General features: G+C 41.4%; 1 protein-coding gene across 2 annotated transcripts; it reads left to right on the forward strand.

The window, feature by feature from the left end:
* Positions 1–2184: 2184 nt before the first annotated feature.
* ncapg (non-SMC condensin I complex, subunit G) lies at positions 2185–13745 on the forward strand. 2 transcript variants are annotated; one of them, XM_018695752.2, is made up of 22 exons: positions 2185–2260; positions 2543–2657; positions 3266–3502; positions 3642–3870; positions 4077–4222; positions 4343–4427; positions 4727–4919; positions 5014–5163; positions 6314–6454; positions 7453–7576; positions 7927–8016; positions 8938–9126; positions 9210–9320; positions 10511–10630; positions 11039–11281; positions 11361–11542; positions 11697–11862; positions 12134–12301; positions 12653–12776; positions 13060–13107; positions 13246–13315; positions 13416–13745. In XM_018695752.2, the coding sequence occupies exons 2-22, from the start codon at positions 2550–2552 to the stop codon at positions 13540–13542; spliced, it is 3051 nt and encodes a 1016-aa protein (XP_018551268.1). In that variant the 5' UTR covers positions 2185–2260; positions 2543–2549; the 3' UTR covers positions 13543–13745. The 2 variants fall into 2 exon arrangements, with proteins under 2 accessions (XP_018551268.1, XP_050926593.1); XM_051070636.1 differs by having other exon boundaries at positions 2187–2259; positions 2531–2657.
* The last annotated feature ends 80 nt before the right edge of the window (positions 13746–13825 follow it).

The raw sequence follows: 13825 nt of genomic DNA on the forward strand, positions 1-13825 counted from the left end.
GCTGCCCCGCCCCTACCGGCGCCGCTGTATCCATGCCGATCACCGTGTGGAGGAGGAGGAGGGGGGCTCTGGGGTCTAGTCGTGTGATTTTACTCCATCAGTCAGAGACCGTAAACACAATGTACTGAGAGCAAAACAGACTGTTTTAAGTAGGCTGTATTATATTGTTGCTTGTGTTTTAATAAAATGTGTGTCAGCATTTCTTTCTAAAATAAACACATTGAGCAGCTGTACCCTTCATATCCATAGGCTATCAGTTATTTTTTTAAAACGCCCACAGGTCCTGTAGAGTTTAATGTGCAAGCTGCAAGAACACAGTGAACTCATGCATGAGTGGGCACCATTGACTAAAATTCATTCCCTAACCTTAAAGGGGAACACCAGGAAATAAAGTTTGGGGGGGGGGTTGCAAGAGACAGATTGCTAGAAGCAGCTTCTACATTCCCCATAATTCATCTGAGTGACACCTTCCCATCAGACCCTTTCCACCTAGTAAAATGCCCAAGCTCTCATGTGCCTTCTACTGCAGACAAATTTACCATCCTCCTTCAAAATCTGTCCCACACTGAGTTCCCATCAGGTGTAGGCCCTGAAACCCAGGAACTAAACAACATGTCTGTACTACAATAATCTGTCCTCTAGATCCTCTGTGCCAGTTAATCAGTAAATTGATTAAACACAACTTTATTTAGGATTATGTGGGATGTGAGCACCATTTGGAGCACATGTCTGTCAGTTTCAGAAATGTTCTGAAATCAGTGATCTGGCTGTTTTTCCCTAGTATTAAGATTCAGCTCTATCAGCTCCATCAGTTTTCATACATCCAGCCGAGTGCAACTTCTTCCAGAAAGTGTGCACTGTTATCCCATTTGTACGATTCATCGTGTTTTGGAGCAGTTTTATCTTTAGATGTTGTCTCCTCCTGACACATCGTATGACCCAGTTTGTTTGAAACACACTGAGGCCTAAAGACTGACTAAAAGACAGGGGCCTCAGGATTAGATAATACTGTAGTAGTAGAAGCAAACGGCTGAATAAAGTTTCAATCAATCAAATTGTCACAAGCCAGTTGACACACAAGGAACCACAGGGCTTCAGGGAGCTGGGTTGGATGTACAGAAGCACTATAGTCTGTTTTTTTTCATCTTTTTGGCTTATAGTAGGTGTATGGACTAATGGAGAGACTTTTAGCCCCTCCACATCTACCAGCATGAATATTTGATATGATAACACACCTCCCAGATAATCCCTCGTTCACATGCACGCAGATCTAAAGCAAACAGCCTCACAGAGTACCCTCTATATTAAATTTCCAGAGATAGATGGCTGCTGCTGTTGTCACCCTTTCCACCTGTGGAGACCCCTGTTGCCCTGCAGCTGTGGCCTTGGAAGTCACAGAAACAACCCCCATCACAGAAGCAACAGAGGGGCTACACTCCAGAGTAAATGGGTCATATGGGGAAATAGTTGCAGATTAGTGACATGATAGTTGATTTGTTTTATCCAACCAAAATTAAGGCTTATGGCTACTTGGTTCAGTTTATGTTTTTCAATGATAAATCACAAAACCCCAGTGTATCTAATGTTACTATTGTAAACTAAATATGAGTCTGTGGCCTCTTTATGGGTACCTTTATGTATTTTATGGCTCGATCCCTGAATTTGTCCTTACAGGGAAACTTACACCTATGACTATTCAGCAGGCAAACCGTTATTTTATGAAACTAATTATGTATGAGTTAAGTATGAACATATATTCTAGTGCTATCAATAAACATCAGAATAAAAAAAAACTAAAAGAATAAATTTGATCTGTTTAAAAATACGACTTTTTTAATGATTAAAAAAATTATTTGATCTGTAAATTGTTAGAATATGAATAAAAATGTCTATACATATTTTAATTAAGAGTCTAAAACCCAGAAATGTCCAGTTACATTAAAAGCAGAGAAAAATCCTCACATTTAAGAAGCTGTTATGAGGAATATTACTAAAGTGAGCATTTGATTGTCAAAAACAGACTTTTATAGATTAATTTTATGCTGATCTACTGACCGATTATCCGATTTATCGTTTCAAATCTACTGTTTTTGCATAGTGAGTCTAACGCCGTGCCGCCTGCCAGGCTAAACTCAGGACACACAAACCTATCACATCACTACGTAGCAATCGAGATTACGCGTCTCAGGTCTCGTGAGAACTCACGGCAGTTGAATTTGAAAACAGGCGGCAGTCTGGTAGGAAGAAAACTGAAGAAACGGTACGTTGTAAGCAAGTAACAAAAGTTCAATTCTTCTATATACCACGATACCTGCTCTAATCTTAACTTGCGTTTTTAAGCGTCTCTAGGGAGTTTTATCCCTCACGACGTTGTTTTTCCTGTTGTTTTCTCAGCGGGAGTTGGTTGGGTCGAGGTTGGGCTTTGGTTCTCACTAATGAGGGCACTGGAGACAAACAGGCTGCCGTTAGCATCATTTAGCAGTTAAAGACCTTTTGCGGCATTTTGAGTGACTCTGTGTGTTTTCATTTTGTTTTGCTGCAGAGGAAAGATGACTGCAGATAATGAAATAGACATTAAAGAGGCGTTTCAGCGCGCTCAGAAGGGCCACAACAACAAGGCAAAGCTGGTGGCGAGCCTGAGGAGCCGGTACAACAAGGTGAGTCCTGTGTGAGGCTCTGACCCGTATTTATTTTCTGTCTTTAGACGTCTTACCTAACTTAATTCACAATTTAAATCCACATTTATGATGTACTTTACACTTTAGCCCCCCCTTATAGCATTTATTAGCAATATATAAGAATTTGATAGGTGGAAGCTGTAAGCACACATTCAGGACATGTTTATTATTGGTATATTGTCATTTGTAATCTGAAATGTTATTGCTCCAGCCTCTCAGTTCTGAGGATTTATTTTCTTTGGCTTTCATAGTGCTGATTGGGCATTTGAAGACATCACCATGGGCTAGGTGAAATTACATTGATTCACTGATTAATCAAGAAAATAATCTGCAAATTGATCACTCATGGGTGTCTACCTGAGGTGTTACAATTGTTTAATGTGTTTTAAACCAAAAATTAAAAGAATAATTCTAAATAGGGGGACTAGGGTAACAAGTCTTTTTATAGCTGTGGTATTTTCTATTTTCTTTTGGTTTCACTTTCTGCTAACTAAGTTACTGCAAAGGATGCTATTGTGGAAACTATTTCTCTTGGTTTTCAATCCCTGTTGCCTGTTATTAATGACATCCTCCATCTCCTTCTCCAGCTTGAGGACAAGACGCTCTTCCACGAGGAGTTTGTCCACTACTTGAAGTATGCCATGATTGTCTACAAGCGCGAACCTACAGTTGAAAATGTCATTGAGTTTGTCGCGAGGTTTGCCACAAGTTTCCAGTCTCCGCCTAAAACGGAGGAAGAGGAGCAGCAGGAGGATGAGGAGGAAGAGGAAGAAGTTGAAGATGATCATCCATTTCTGAGTTTCATCTTCAATTTCCTGTTGGAGGTATAAACAATTCCATACATTAATAACAAGAAGCTGTGATTGATGTTTCTGCTGCTTCCTAATCAGTCCTCTCTCACTTCCTGTTGGACTCTGACCTGACTCTTGCATTTTCTACTTCCCTGTCTTTTTTTTCTTTTAGTCTCATAAAGCCAATAGCCATGCTGTGCGTTTCCGTGTGTGCCAGCTGATCAACAAGTTGTTGGGCAGTATGGCAGAGAATGCTCAGATAGATGATGACCTCTTTGATCGCATCCATCAAGCCATGTTGGTCCGCGTCACGGACAAGTTCCCCAACGTGAGGATTCAGGCTGCTTTGGCCATGACGCGTCTGCAGCAGCCAAAAGATCCTGACTGTCCCACCATCAACGGTTTGTTTTTTCCATACCTCCTTGTTTTCAATTTGACAGAGCAGATGTAAGCAAATGCAGAAAAAGTTATGAGTTCATATATTGTCAACAACCAATCTATTGTGCTATTACTGCAACATGTGTGAAATGCCTTTTGATTATGTATATTCTCCTCATCGTTGGACCTCCCTTGTCTAATGTTCCATCCATTTCTTTCCTCTTTTCAGCATTTATGTTGATTCTGGACAATGATGCTAATGCTGAGGTGCGACGCGCTGTTCTCTCCTGCATTGCAATGTCCCCACGAACGCTCCCCAAAGTACTCAAACGTACCCGGGACATCAAAGAGAATGTCCGCAAGCTAGCCTACCAGGTAGTCAGCCCAGTTTATCAACCGATAACAACATAATAAAGTGGTTTGACTGAACACTTGTCGTAATTGTTGTGAATTGGGGTTTGCTCTAACATTTCTATCTTTCTTCTGTGTTTTAAGGTTCTGGCTGACAAGGTTCACATTAAAGCTTTGACCATCGCACAGAGAGTTAGTCTGCTGCAGCAGGGTCTCCACGACACCTCAGGTAATAGTCATTTCTTTGCCTGTGTGTGATGTGTTACTTATAGACTTGGCTAAATTTTCCAGTCTCTCTCTTCTCTTACAGTAAGCTAAAATTTAACTTGAAGCTCCAGGTATTGATTATTTTTCTGCCAATTATTGCCAGTAAATGAGTCTATGAAATGTCAAAAAATTGTTAGAGAAATGTCCATCACATTGTTTTTAGCCCAGGGTCTTTAAATTTCAAATTTTTCTTTTTTTCCAGCAAATTCTCATTCCCGTTCTGCCCAGTTTATATGTCTGATTGTTTTGTGTGCCTTGTAGAAGCGGTTAGGGATGTGGTTTGCTCTCGTTTGCTGCCGTCCTGGCTGCTTCGGTTGGAAGGTAACATCATAGACCTACTCCACAGGCTGGATGTAGAGAACTGCGCCCAAACAGCTCTGGACACACTGAAAGCCATCTTCAAAAACAAACCTAATGAGGAGCTGCTGCAGGAGAGAGTCCAGCTCGACAACAGGTACCTGCACATGCTTCTGTCTCTCTGGCTTCTCCCGTGCGATGTAGATGATTAAAAACGTCTGAGGCTGAGATGAAACGTGTGTTTTTAATAGGAAGCTGATCCCGGTGGACGCTCTGACCTGTGAGAATGTGCTTTACTGGAGAGCTCTGTGTGAGTTCATCAAGGCTAAAGGAGATGAAGGTGATGAAATGCTGGAGCAAGTGTTACCAGATGCTGCCACTTACGCCGAGTACCTCAACGGGTGAGAGACGAGACAGATTCACTGGATTACATTTGCAATTTTCTTTCTGTTAGCTGAATGTTGTCTGCTCCAAAGTAAACAACAGCAATAACAGGCTCTATGAAATGATATATTCTTGTAGTTAATATAGTATTAAAGTTACAACAGCTGTCAGATCGAAATGTTTCCATCATCTCTTAGAAACTAAAAACAGATCTAAAAGAGTGAATATTAGACTTTGTGATAATGTTGTGTTCCCCACTTGTTTCCTCTGCCCCTGAGTGGCCAAAAACATCAGTTTCAGGTTTAAACATTTTTCTGAGGAGCTAATATCTTTGACATAACAACCGTGTTTAACTCCAGGTATCTGAAGGCATGGCCAGTGTTTTCAGAGGAGATCTTTGAGTATGTAACTGTGTGGCTTTAACAGTGTGGCTAACTAATTGCTAAAATATTTAAAACTAACCTGGTTAATTATGACGTGATAAAGATGTTTATAGGTGTGAAAAATGTGACACCTTAACCCTGCTAAACAAGTAAAACAACTTCTGCTGAAGCTTAGTGCTCTTGTAAATCTGTGTCTTTTTATTATGAGATCAAAGCCGGATACTTCAAAAACAGGTGTTATCAAGTCAACACTGCCTCAGGCCCCAGACAGATCTTAACTATTTTAAAATTTAGCTGCACTGCAACACCACTGAATGTGTTGTAATGTTTTATTATCATAGATCTAGTCTTTTTCTTTTGATGCTTTTGATTAAGAAAATCCTGAAAAGCTGTTTTTTCCCCTCTAGTTAAATTCCCCACATCCAATACCACATACTGAATATAATCTTTGTTGTTTTACTCTGCTGCTGCCTCGTGTGTGATGCTGTATTTCAGTAACATGCTTAACATTTACCTGCTCATAAAAGGGACCAGTTGCAGGTTTGTATGAATCAGTGACTGGCTGGTAGCTGATACAGCTGTGTGTAGCAATTGCTTGTGTTCAGCTACCTACAGAGTTACAGTCCTGCATTTTATACGATTGTGATATTTATTCTGAGGTGTACCACTGTGACTTGAGTGACTGAGAGCACTCTGAATGTTATCTTTGCTGTCACTGAAGGTTTGTTTTGAATGAAATCTGATGTGAGAGCGGCTCTCGTTATTCGTTATTTTCTCGTCATAGATATCTGAGGGCGGTGCCTGTGCTGTCGGAGGAGCAGAGGGCCGACTTCAGCCAGCTGGAGCTGGTCATGACCAAAGAGTTCATCTCTCAACAGCTCATCCACCTGATCAGATGTCTAGACACAAACGAAGAGGGCGGCAGGTAAGATGAGGATCAGGGTTGTCTTGGTGAAATGATAAACAGATGGTAGAAAAAATGGAGTGGGAGGGAAGACAGCTGTCAGAGATCTTATTTACATATGGGGATAATAGCACATATTCTTACCTCTGTACCTCTGCAGAGCTGGCCAAACATGGTGTGAACGTCAGATTGTCAGTTTCACAAAGTTATAGGAGTGGGTTTCTGATGCCATCCCACCATCTGACATGCAGTTTGGATGTAGTTTAAAGCCGGCTTTTATGCTCGCTGTAATCATTCCTCCTGTTTATACTGGACATTAAAAGATTTCTTCATGATGCAATTTCGGTGTAGCTGGTAGAGGAAGAGTCTGAGAAAGGATTGGACACTGTGAGGGTGGACAGGATGAATTCTCACATTTACCTTAATAACAATAATGCCTGATTGTTTTTGAATATGTCAGTGTAATTTATTTTCTTTCTTGTGTTTGCTTACGTCTGATGTTTGCACTGATTAGTTACAGTCTGACCACTGTAGGGCTGTAACTAATTATTAATTTCATTATAATTAGTTACAGCCCCCCTTCTCTTTCTCAACCAACTGGTTGAGACAGATGGCCGCCCACCCTGAGTCTGGTTCTGCTCAAAGTTTCTGCCTCTTAAGAGGAAGTTTTTCCACTGACACCTTGTGCTGCTCATGGTGGGAATTGTTGGGTCTCTGTTAAATAAATAAGTAAATATTACAATATAAAGAGTGTGGTCTGGACCTGCTCTATATGAAAAATGCCTTCTGTTGTCTGCTATATTAATAAAACTGAATTGACTTGACTTGACTTGAACTGAAGTAGGGGATTTCTAAGCCAGGCTGTGAACTGATTGGTTGGTTAAATGCCAGGTTATATGTCACTGGGCACTGCAGCTGTTCTTCAGTTCAAATATGTGAGATTCAGTTCATTTTGTTTTGTTTTCACAACTTGTTGTTGCGTCTTTTAATCAGACTTATGCTGTTCTATGTCTTTGTAGGAAGCGTGTGGTGGCTGTTCTGCAGGAGATGTTGGCTCTTCCACAGACTCCCTCCTCCCTCGTCTCCCTGCTCACCGAGAAGCTCCTCACCCTCATCCCTGATGACCAGAGACGCATTCAAACTGTGAGTTATATTTTACACTTAAATCTGAGTTTCTTAATCCGAGTCTCTTTTCCCTCACACAAAGGGAGACGCAAATATTGATGCTCGTCAGGAATTAATTTGACAGACCAATTAGGCAGAAACGAGAATATAAAGGCTGAAATTATTTATCAATGTTTCCAGATGGACACAATTCGGGGGGGGGTTAATGATTCTGCTGATGGATGCATGAATTAAACTGTCCTTTGCCACTAAAGGTCTTTTGTTTGAGATGTCACAAAATGAAGAGATTTTCCATTCAGCATGGTGGGGGTGGGGTGGTCATTACCACAGGGATTGATGTCTAAATGAGCTGGCTATGTGTTGCACAGGTGGCAGAAATCATCTCTGATGTGAGGGAGCCCATCACGGAGGCCAGTCAGCCGGTGGATGAGAATGAGAGCCGTCGGCAGCAGGTCCAGGTGGGCAACACTCTGCCAACTGAAAACACCCAGAGGCAATTAGATTCTGTAAAACCTTCCAGTTGCCCTACTGTGTTTTTTGGATGGATGAAAACATTACACACTGGCACAGAACTAGTTTTGATTTGGTAGAAAAGTTTGAATTATTACAAAGTGAAAGTTTTTACTGATGATTAAATCTTACAAAGTATTCAACCAGACAGAATATGAACATGCATTCAAGACAGTTAGGAAATATAATCAAAAACCTTAAATCAAGATTACTAACTCATAATTTCCTTATCTTTTTGAGCTCTAACATTCTTCTATTTATACTCCTTCTTTGTCTGTTTCTATTTGTTCATCCTGTCGTTCCTCCATCTGCCAGATGGTTTGTATTTGGAGGCGTAGCATGTGTTAACAAGTGGGGTTGAAGGTGCAAATCATGTACGCCAATCTGCTCTTTGCCTGGTACATCCAGATTTTTTTCCTGTTTCTTTATCAGTTTTCTTCATGTTTATTTCCTTATTTGAACTCGGTGACAGCCAGTGGTTGCCAAGGAACAAATATAGGCGCTGAGGGGTTGTCTGACAGCCCCGAGCTTCAGTCAGGATTGTCAATCCGTCTGCACTCTCACTTTCAACAAGCATTCAAAGTGTAATATCTTGGAGGCCAAACAGCTGCAGGGAAGAAAGTCCTGGCCCAGGTGTTTAGCTTCCATCCATTCAGTGCACCTGCTCTCTTTGTCCGTCTCTCCTTTTTTCAGTCAGCAAAAGCAAAGTACCCTCTAGTGTGTTGTAACCTGGCCCAGAGCCCCAGCTGTTGTTGTTTTTCCTCTTAGTTGAGGTGCAGTTGCCCATCTCAACAGTCAAGAACCCTCTGGAGTGTATTTCAGCCAAGGAATGACTCTCTCCACTCCTTTCTTCCCCTCCTCCCATCCAGCTAGCAGAGGTGAAGGTGCGTATCTTGGAGGCTAAACAAACTCTGGAGGACTTCATCACTGCCCAGGAGTTCAGCCGCGCGGCAGAGCTGAAGGACTCCATCACAGAGCTTGAGAACCGCAGGAACCAGATCCTCCAGGAAATCGCAGAGAGCAGCCAGCCGGCTGACAAGGAGACCCGCACTGAGAAGGTACAGAGACACATGTGAAGCAACGCCACGGTGTCTTAATTGTCCAGGAAAAGGTCTTAATTGTTTTGTTTTCTGTGTTTCAGAATGACCCAGAGACTCTTCTGAGGTGTTTGACCATGTGTGCTGAGCTGCTGAAGCAGATGAACATCAAGACTCGAATTGGTCCAACCATAAGCGCCTTAATGTCCTCATTGGTAAATGAACACACCCCACACCTCATCATATTTTTCCACTTATGTCAACATAGATGCACAGATGACAAGCTCAGCTAGATCGATAGTATCAAAACCCAGTTACTACCCTTAGTTTTGGTTAGCATATACTGTATGATACTCCCTTTTATTTAAGAGTTCCCCTTCTGATTGGACAGGGCACCATTTCATTGTCTCGTAAAATGAAAGTTAAAGTTCAGTTGCATAGTATAAAATGTACAGTAACAGGACAGGTTATGACAAAGTTAAAGATATTATTTTTCTCCACTATGTACTTTGATCAAATCCAAGTCCAATTTTACAATGTTTCACTTACATTTCTAACTTCATACCTGCTTGTCTCTCTGACTGCAGGCTTCCTCTTCTTTTTTTTATTGATGTCCAGCATCAAACAAACATTTCCATAAGATGTATTCTATATGGTCTATGCATATATCATATATTCATTTATATACGTTATATATTCAGATATACATATTGAAAAAAAGAGTATATTTTTAATAAATAAGAAAAAAAGCTTTGAACAAGTAGGGAGCGATTTAATACAGAGTTAATACAGATTAATCACTAGTTCATGAAAATAAAATCAGGTCTATGGGGCGTTACATGTTTAATTCAATCTTTACCAGAGTGAAACAAATTGCTCTAATTTATGATTGACAAGTGCTGTTAACTTCTCCATACTGTAAATGGCCATTGTGATTTCCATCCATGCATTTAACGTTTGGCTCTTCAGTGATAACCATTTCCTGGTAAGAGTTGTTTTACTGGCCGCTAGCAACATGATTATTAAATACTTATCTTTTCTGCCATTTTGGAGTATATATCTAAAATATACAGACTTACTTTCTAGGGGCATTTCATAGTTAAAAATGTCTTGCAAGGCACTATGTATCTCTCACCAATAGTCTTTGATAGTGGGACAATCCCCAAAAATATGGTAGTGGTTTGACTGCAGGCTTCTTCAGAGGGATTTCACTTCTGATTTTGCACACTGTTCTTTCTGATGCTAAATCTACTAATATTTATTAATTGCTGGCAGCAGGAGTAAGAGATCATTACAGAGTAATGCTGAGCTTTTAAACTCTTGTTATGATTTCTTTTGAGTATGCCAACCAAATGAAACCTTGGTGGTGATTTGCTTATTGTTTGTATTTTTCTCCCTGTGTCAGGTCCTGCCCAGTATAGCAAATGCTCACCCTGCTGTCCGCAACATGGCTGTAGTGTGTTTGGGAACATGCACTCTACACAGCAAGGATCTCGCCAAAACCCACATGGTCCTGCTACTACAGGTAAATACTGTACAAATGCTTCTTCTGCCTTGAACTTAATTTACATATGTTGCAACATGTTGCATGTTTAAAGACAATCAGATCAACCATATTTAAACCACCAGTCATATCCACCAGATAGTTTCCGTTTTAGTTGCTGAGGTTTTGAGATTTCCGCTGCTGAGACTTTTGCTGCACAATACTTGAAAAACATTTGAAACTTAACACAAAATGTCTGTCTAGAAACAACACCCTGAAGTCTTTTTGGTTAATCTGCAGCTGTAGTTATTTAAAAAAAAAAAAAACAACCTTGCATAATGAGGTACAACAAGGTTGTTTATTTATTTTTTTTTGTTCACTGACCCAAAAACTCAGACATGAATTTTCTACTGCCAGTACTAAAAGTGTTGTGTGTCTGTGTGTTTTCAGATTGCTCAGCTGGATGAGGTAAAGATCCGTATCAGTGCTCTGCGGGCTATCATCGACCTGCTGCTGCTGTTCGGCTTCCAGCTGCTCTCTGAAACAGCTGCCAATCAGACAGCCCTGCCCTCCCAGTCGCCAGACCGACAGGAGGAGGACGCACCACTGCCAGCAGCAGAGGAGAAGGGGGAGGCAGCGGGGGACACCTCAAAGAGTATCCTCGTGATGTTTTCAGAGTTCCTTGACAGCGAGGTGAGACATTTTATGAACTGAAGTATGTGTTTTGGGATGTAAAACAGCAGATGTTAAAATGAGGCATCACCATTTCCAGGTGTCCGACCTGCGTACAGAAACAGCGGAGGGCCTGGCCAAACTTATGTACACTGGCCGCATCTCCAGTGCCAAGATGTTGTCCCGTCTGGTGCTGCTGTGGTACAACCCCGTCACCGAGGACGACACCCGACTGCGACACTGCCTCGGCGTCTTCTTCCAACTCTACGCCCGTGAAAGCAGGTCAGACATGTTCTCATACTCAAGCAAACAATGTGATATGTGGTTAATTTATTATAGCTGTGTACAGTATTTCCCATGACTCACCTGGAGGGAAGTAATTAGTTATATGCTGCAGACTAATATAGGAGTTGGTCTTGCTGTCTGTGTGTATTAGGCTGCACCAGGAGGTCGTGGAGGAGAGTTTCCTGCCAACTGTTCGGACTCTGATGAATGCCCCAGCCACCTCTCCTCTAGCTGAGGTGGATATTAACAATGTGGTTGAGCTGCTTGTGGACCTGACCCGACCGAGTGCGCTTATTAAACCCTCAACTAACACAGAGGTAAGAAACATCCACTGAGACTAACATGGTGTTTATTGTTTATTAGTAGTCATGTTTTTATTGGCTCCCTGAGCTTTTCATCATATTGCTTTATTCCCCTCAAATAACACACTCATTTCTTCTGAGGTCTGCAAATTGTTCTCCTGAATGCTTCAGTTCACATTAGAGCAGGCAGAGATTTAATTCACAGTTGTTTGACTAAGCTGTTTGTAAAACCCTCAATTTGATAACAGCTCAACTAATCAAGTTCATTGGATACATATGTCTTTAGGAGGTGTGTGTTCATGACTATCTGGCGGTGCGTATGTGTGGGGAGATGCTGAAGGACCCGACGGCCCCTGAGGTTCGTCTCTACGCCAAGACTCTGAGCAACCTAGAGCTCAGCAGAGACGAGACCGTAAGGAAAGATCTGCAGACGCTGCTGCAACAGCTTGTACAGGTACATGCAATTAAAAACACACACTTATGTATATCTGTATACCTAGGTCTGTAGCTAACATTTTAGTGTCTGTTAATCAGCAGATTTTCTCAATTAATTGTCTTATCACTCGCCAGAAAACAGTGAAACAACAGTTGCAAACCCCAAAATATTCAGTTTAACATCATATAAAACAGTATATCTTCACAATGGAGAACTTTGAACCAGAGAATCTTTGGTATTTTTACTTAAAATACATGCCAATTACTTTCCTGTCAATAGAAAACTCAGTTAATTTTCACGTTTGCAGCTTTATGTACACATCAGTTGTGGAAAATGTTTTCCTTCTCTTTCTGTCGTCTTTTTCGTCAGGTGGTGAGGGATCGTGTCTGTCTCCGTGCTCTGGAGAAGATGCTTTATCAGCTGGTGGACTCAAAAGAACAGGCTGAGCTCCTCAGCGCCAGCGCACTACAACCACTGGATGTCAATGCAGATGGTACAAACACAAACACAGTGACAGTCATAAAACACCACCTGACGTCCCACTGAGCATCCCTAACAGATGCTACCTTCTCAGTGCCTGTGTCTAACTAGATTTACGCCACGTACATTTGTGATAAATCCTCCTATAAAGGGATTATGTCTTATTAGCAGAATGTTGCTAAGTGGATTAAAATATGCCTGACTCCTTCGTATTCGGGGTCTGACAAGATAAGAATTCAGCTTGCAGAGGGAGGGATGGCAAATATGACTTATTTCTGTCTGCCATGTTTCCACAGAGACTGCAACAGAGGATCCATCTAAATCTGCCAAGAGAGCTAAAAGAGGTAACGCAGGTTCTGTACACTCATCCAAAACTGCAGTTGTTGATAGGGCTGGTGTATTTTTAGAGCTCTCCTCTCGTCTACCTGAGTTGAAGGAGTTGACTCAGCATAGTGAGGTAACCCGAGTGTTTGTGTGCACAGGTCAGAGGAAAGCATGCACAGCTAAAGGAGGCAGGAAGCCAAGCAGGAGGGCAGAGTCATCCGAGGAGAGGTGAGTGCACAAGGAAGCATGGTGATGGCTGAAGCCACCGTACTTGATCTGATGCCATCACTTTTATTTTTACATCTCATTTCTTGTTTTTGTTTTGCAGTGATGGAGAAAATGTTCCAGAGTCAGTTTCTGCGGTGCGTCCGTCGCGGCGGGCCAAAACTGCTGCTCTAGAGAAAACCAAGCTGGATCTCAACACCCTCATCAACCAGGAGGCCAACGTGTCATAAAAGTCAGGTTATACACAATCAATGTAAAAATGAAAAACGAAGCAGTTAGTGTTAACCAGTGCTCAAATATTCCAGTTTAACATAATTCAGAAATACTTTCCTTACAATGGGGTCATGTCTTCATATGTAGTCTTTAGTTTTGTCTGTTTTTCCAAGTTTCACATTTTGTCATTTTAATCATTAAAGTGAAATATGTCTATGAAGCTCTTCCTCTTCATTATCACGAAACCAAAGCAGTGTTATATATAAAAAAAAATATCAAGTAAATTAATTGCATGAAAAA

Source organism: Lates calcarifer, linkage group LG5, assembly GCF_001640805.2.
Source record: "Lates calcarifer isolate ASB-BC8 linkage group LG5, TLL_Latcal_v3, whole genome shotgun sequence".
Taxonomy (NCBI): domain Eukaryota; kingdom Metazoa; phylum Chordata; class Actinopteri; family Centropomidae; genus Lates; species Lates calcarifer.

Excerpts from the sequence above, each read along its gene's own strand:
- ncapg (XM_018695752.2), top strand. The coding sequence starts at position 2,550 with ATGACTGCAGATAATGAAATAGACATTAAAGAGGCGTTTCAGCGCGCT. Across the intron at positions 4,920-5,013 it reads AGAGTCCAGCTCGACAACAG|GAAGCTGATCCCGGTGGACG; the intron begins GTACCTGCACAT and ends TGTTTTTAATAG. Across the intron at positions 10,631-11,038 it reads ACATGGTCCTGCTACTACAG|ATTGCTCAGCTGGATGAGGT; the intron begins GTAAATACTGTA and ends GTGTGTTTTCAG.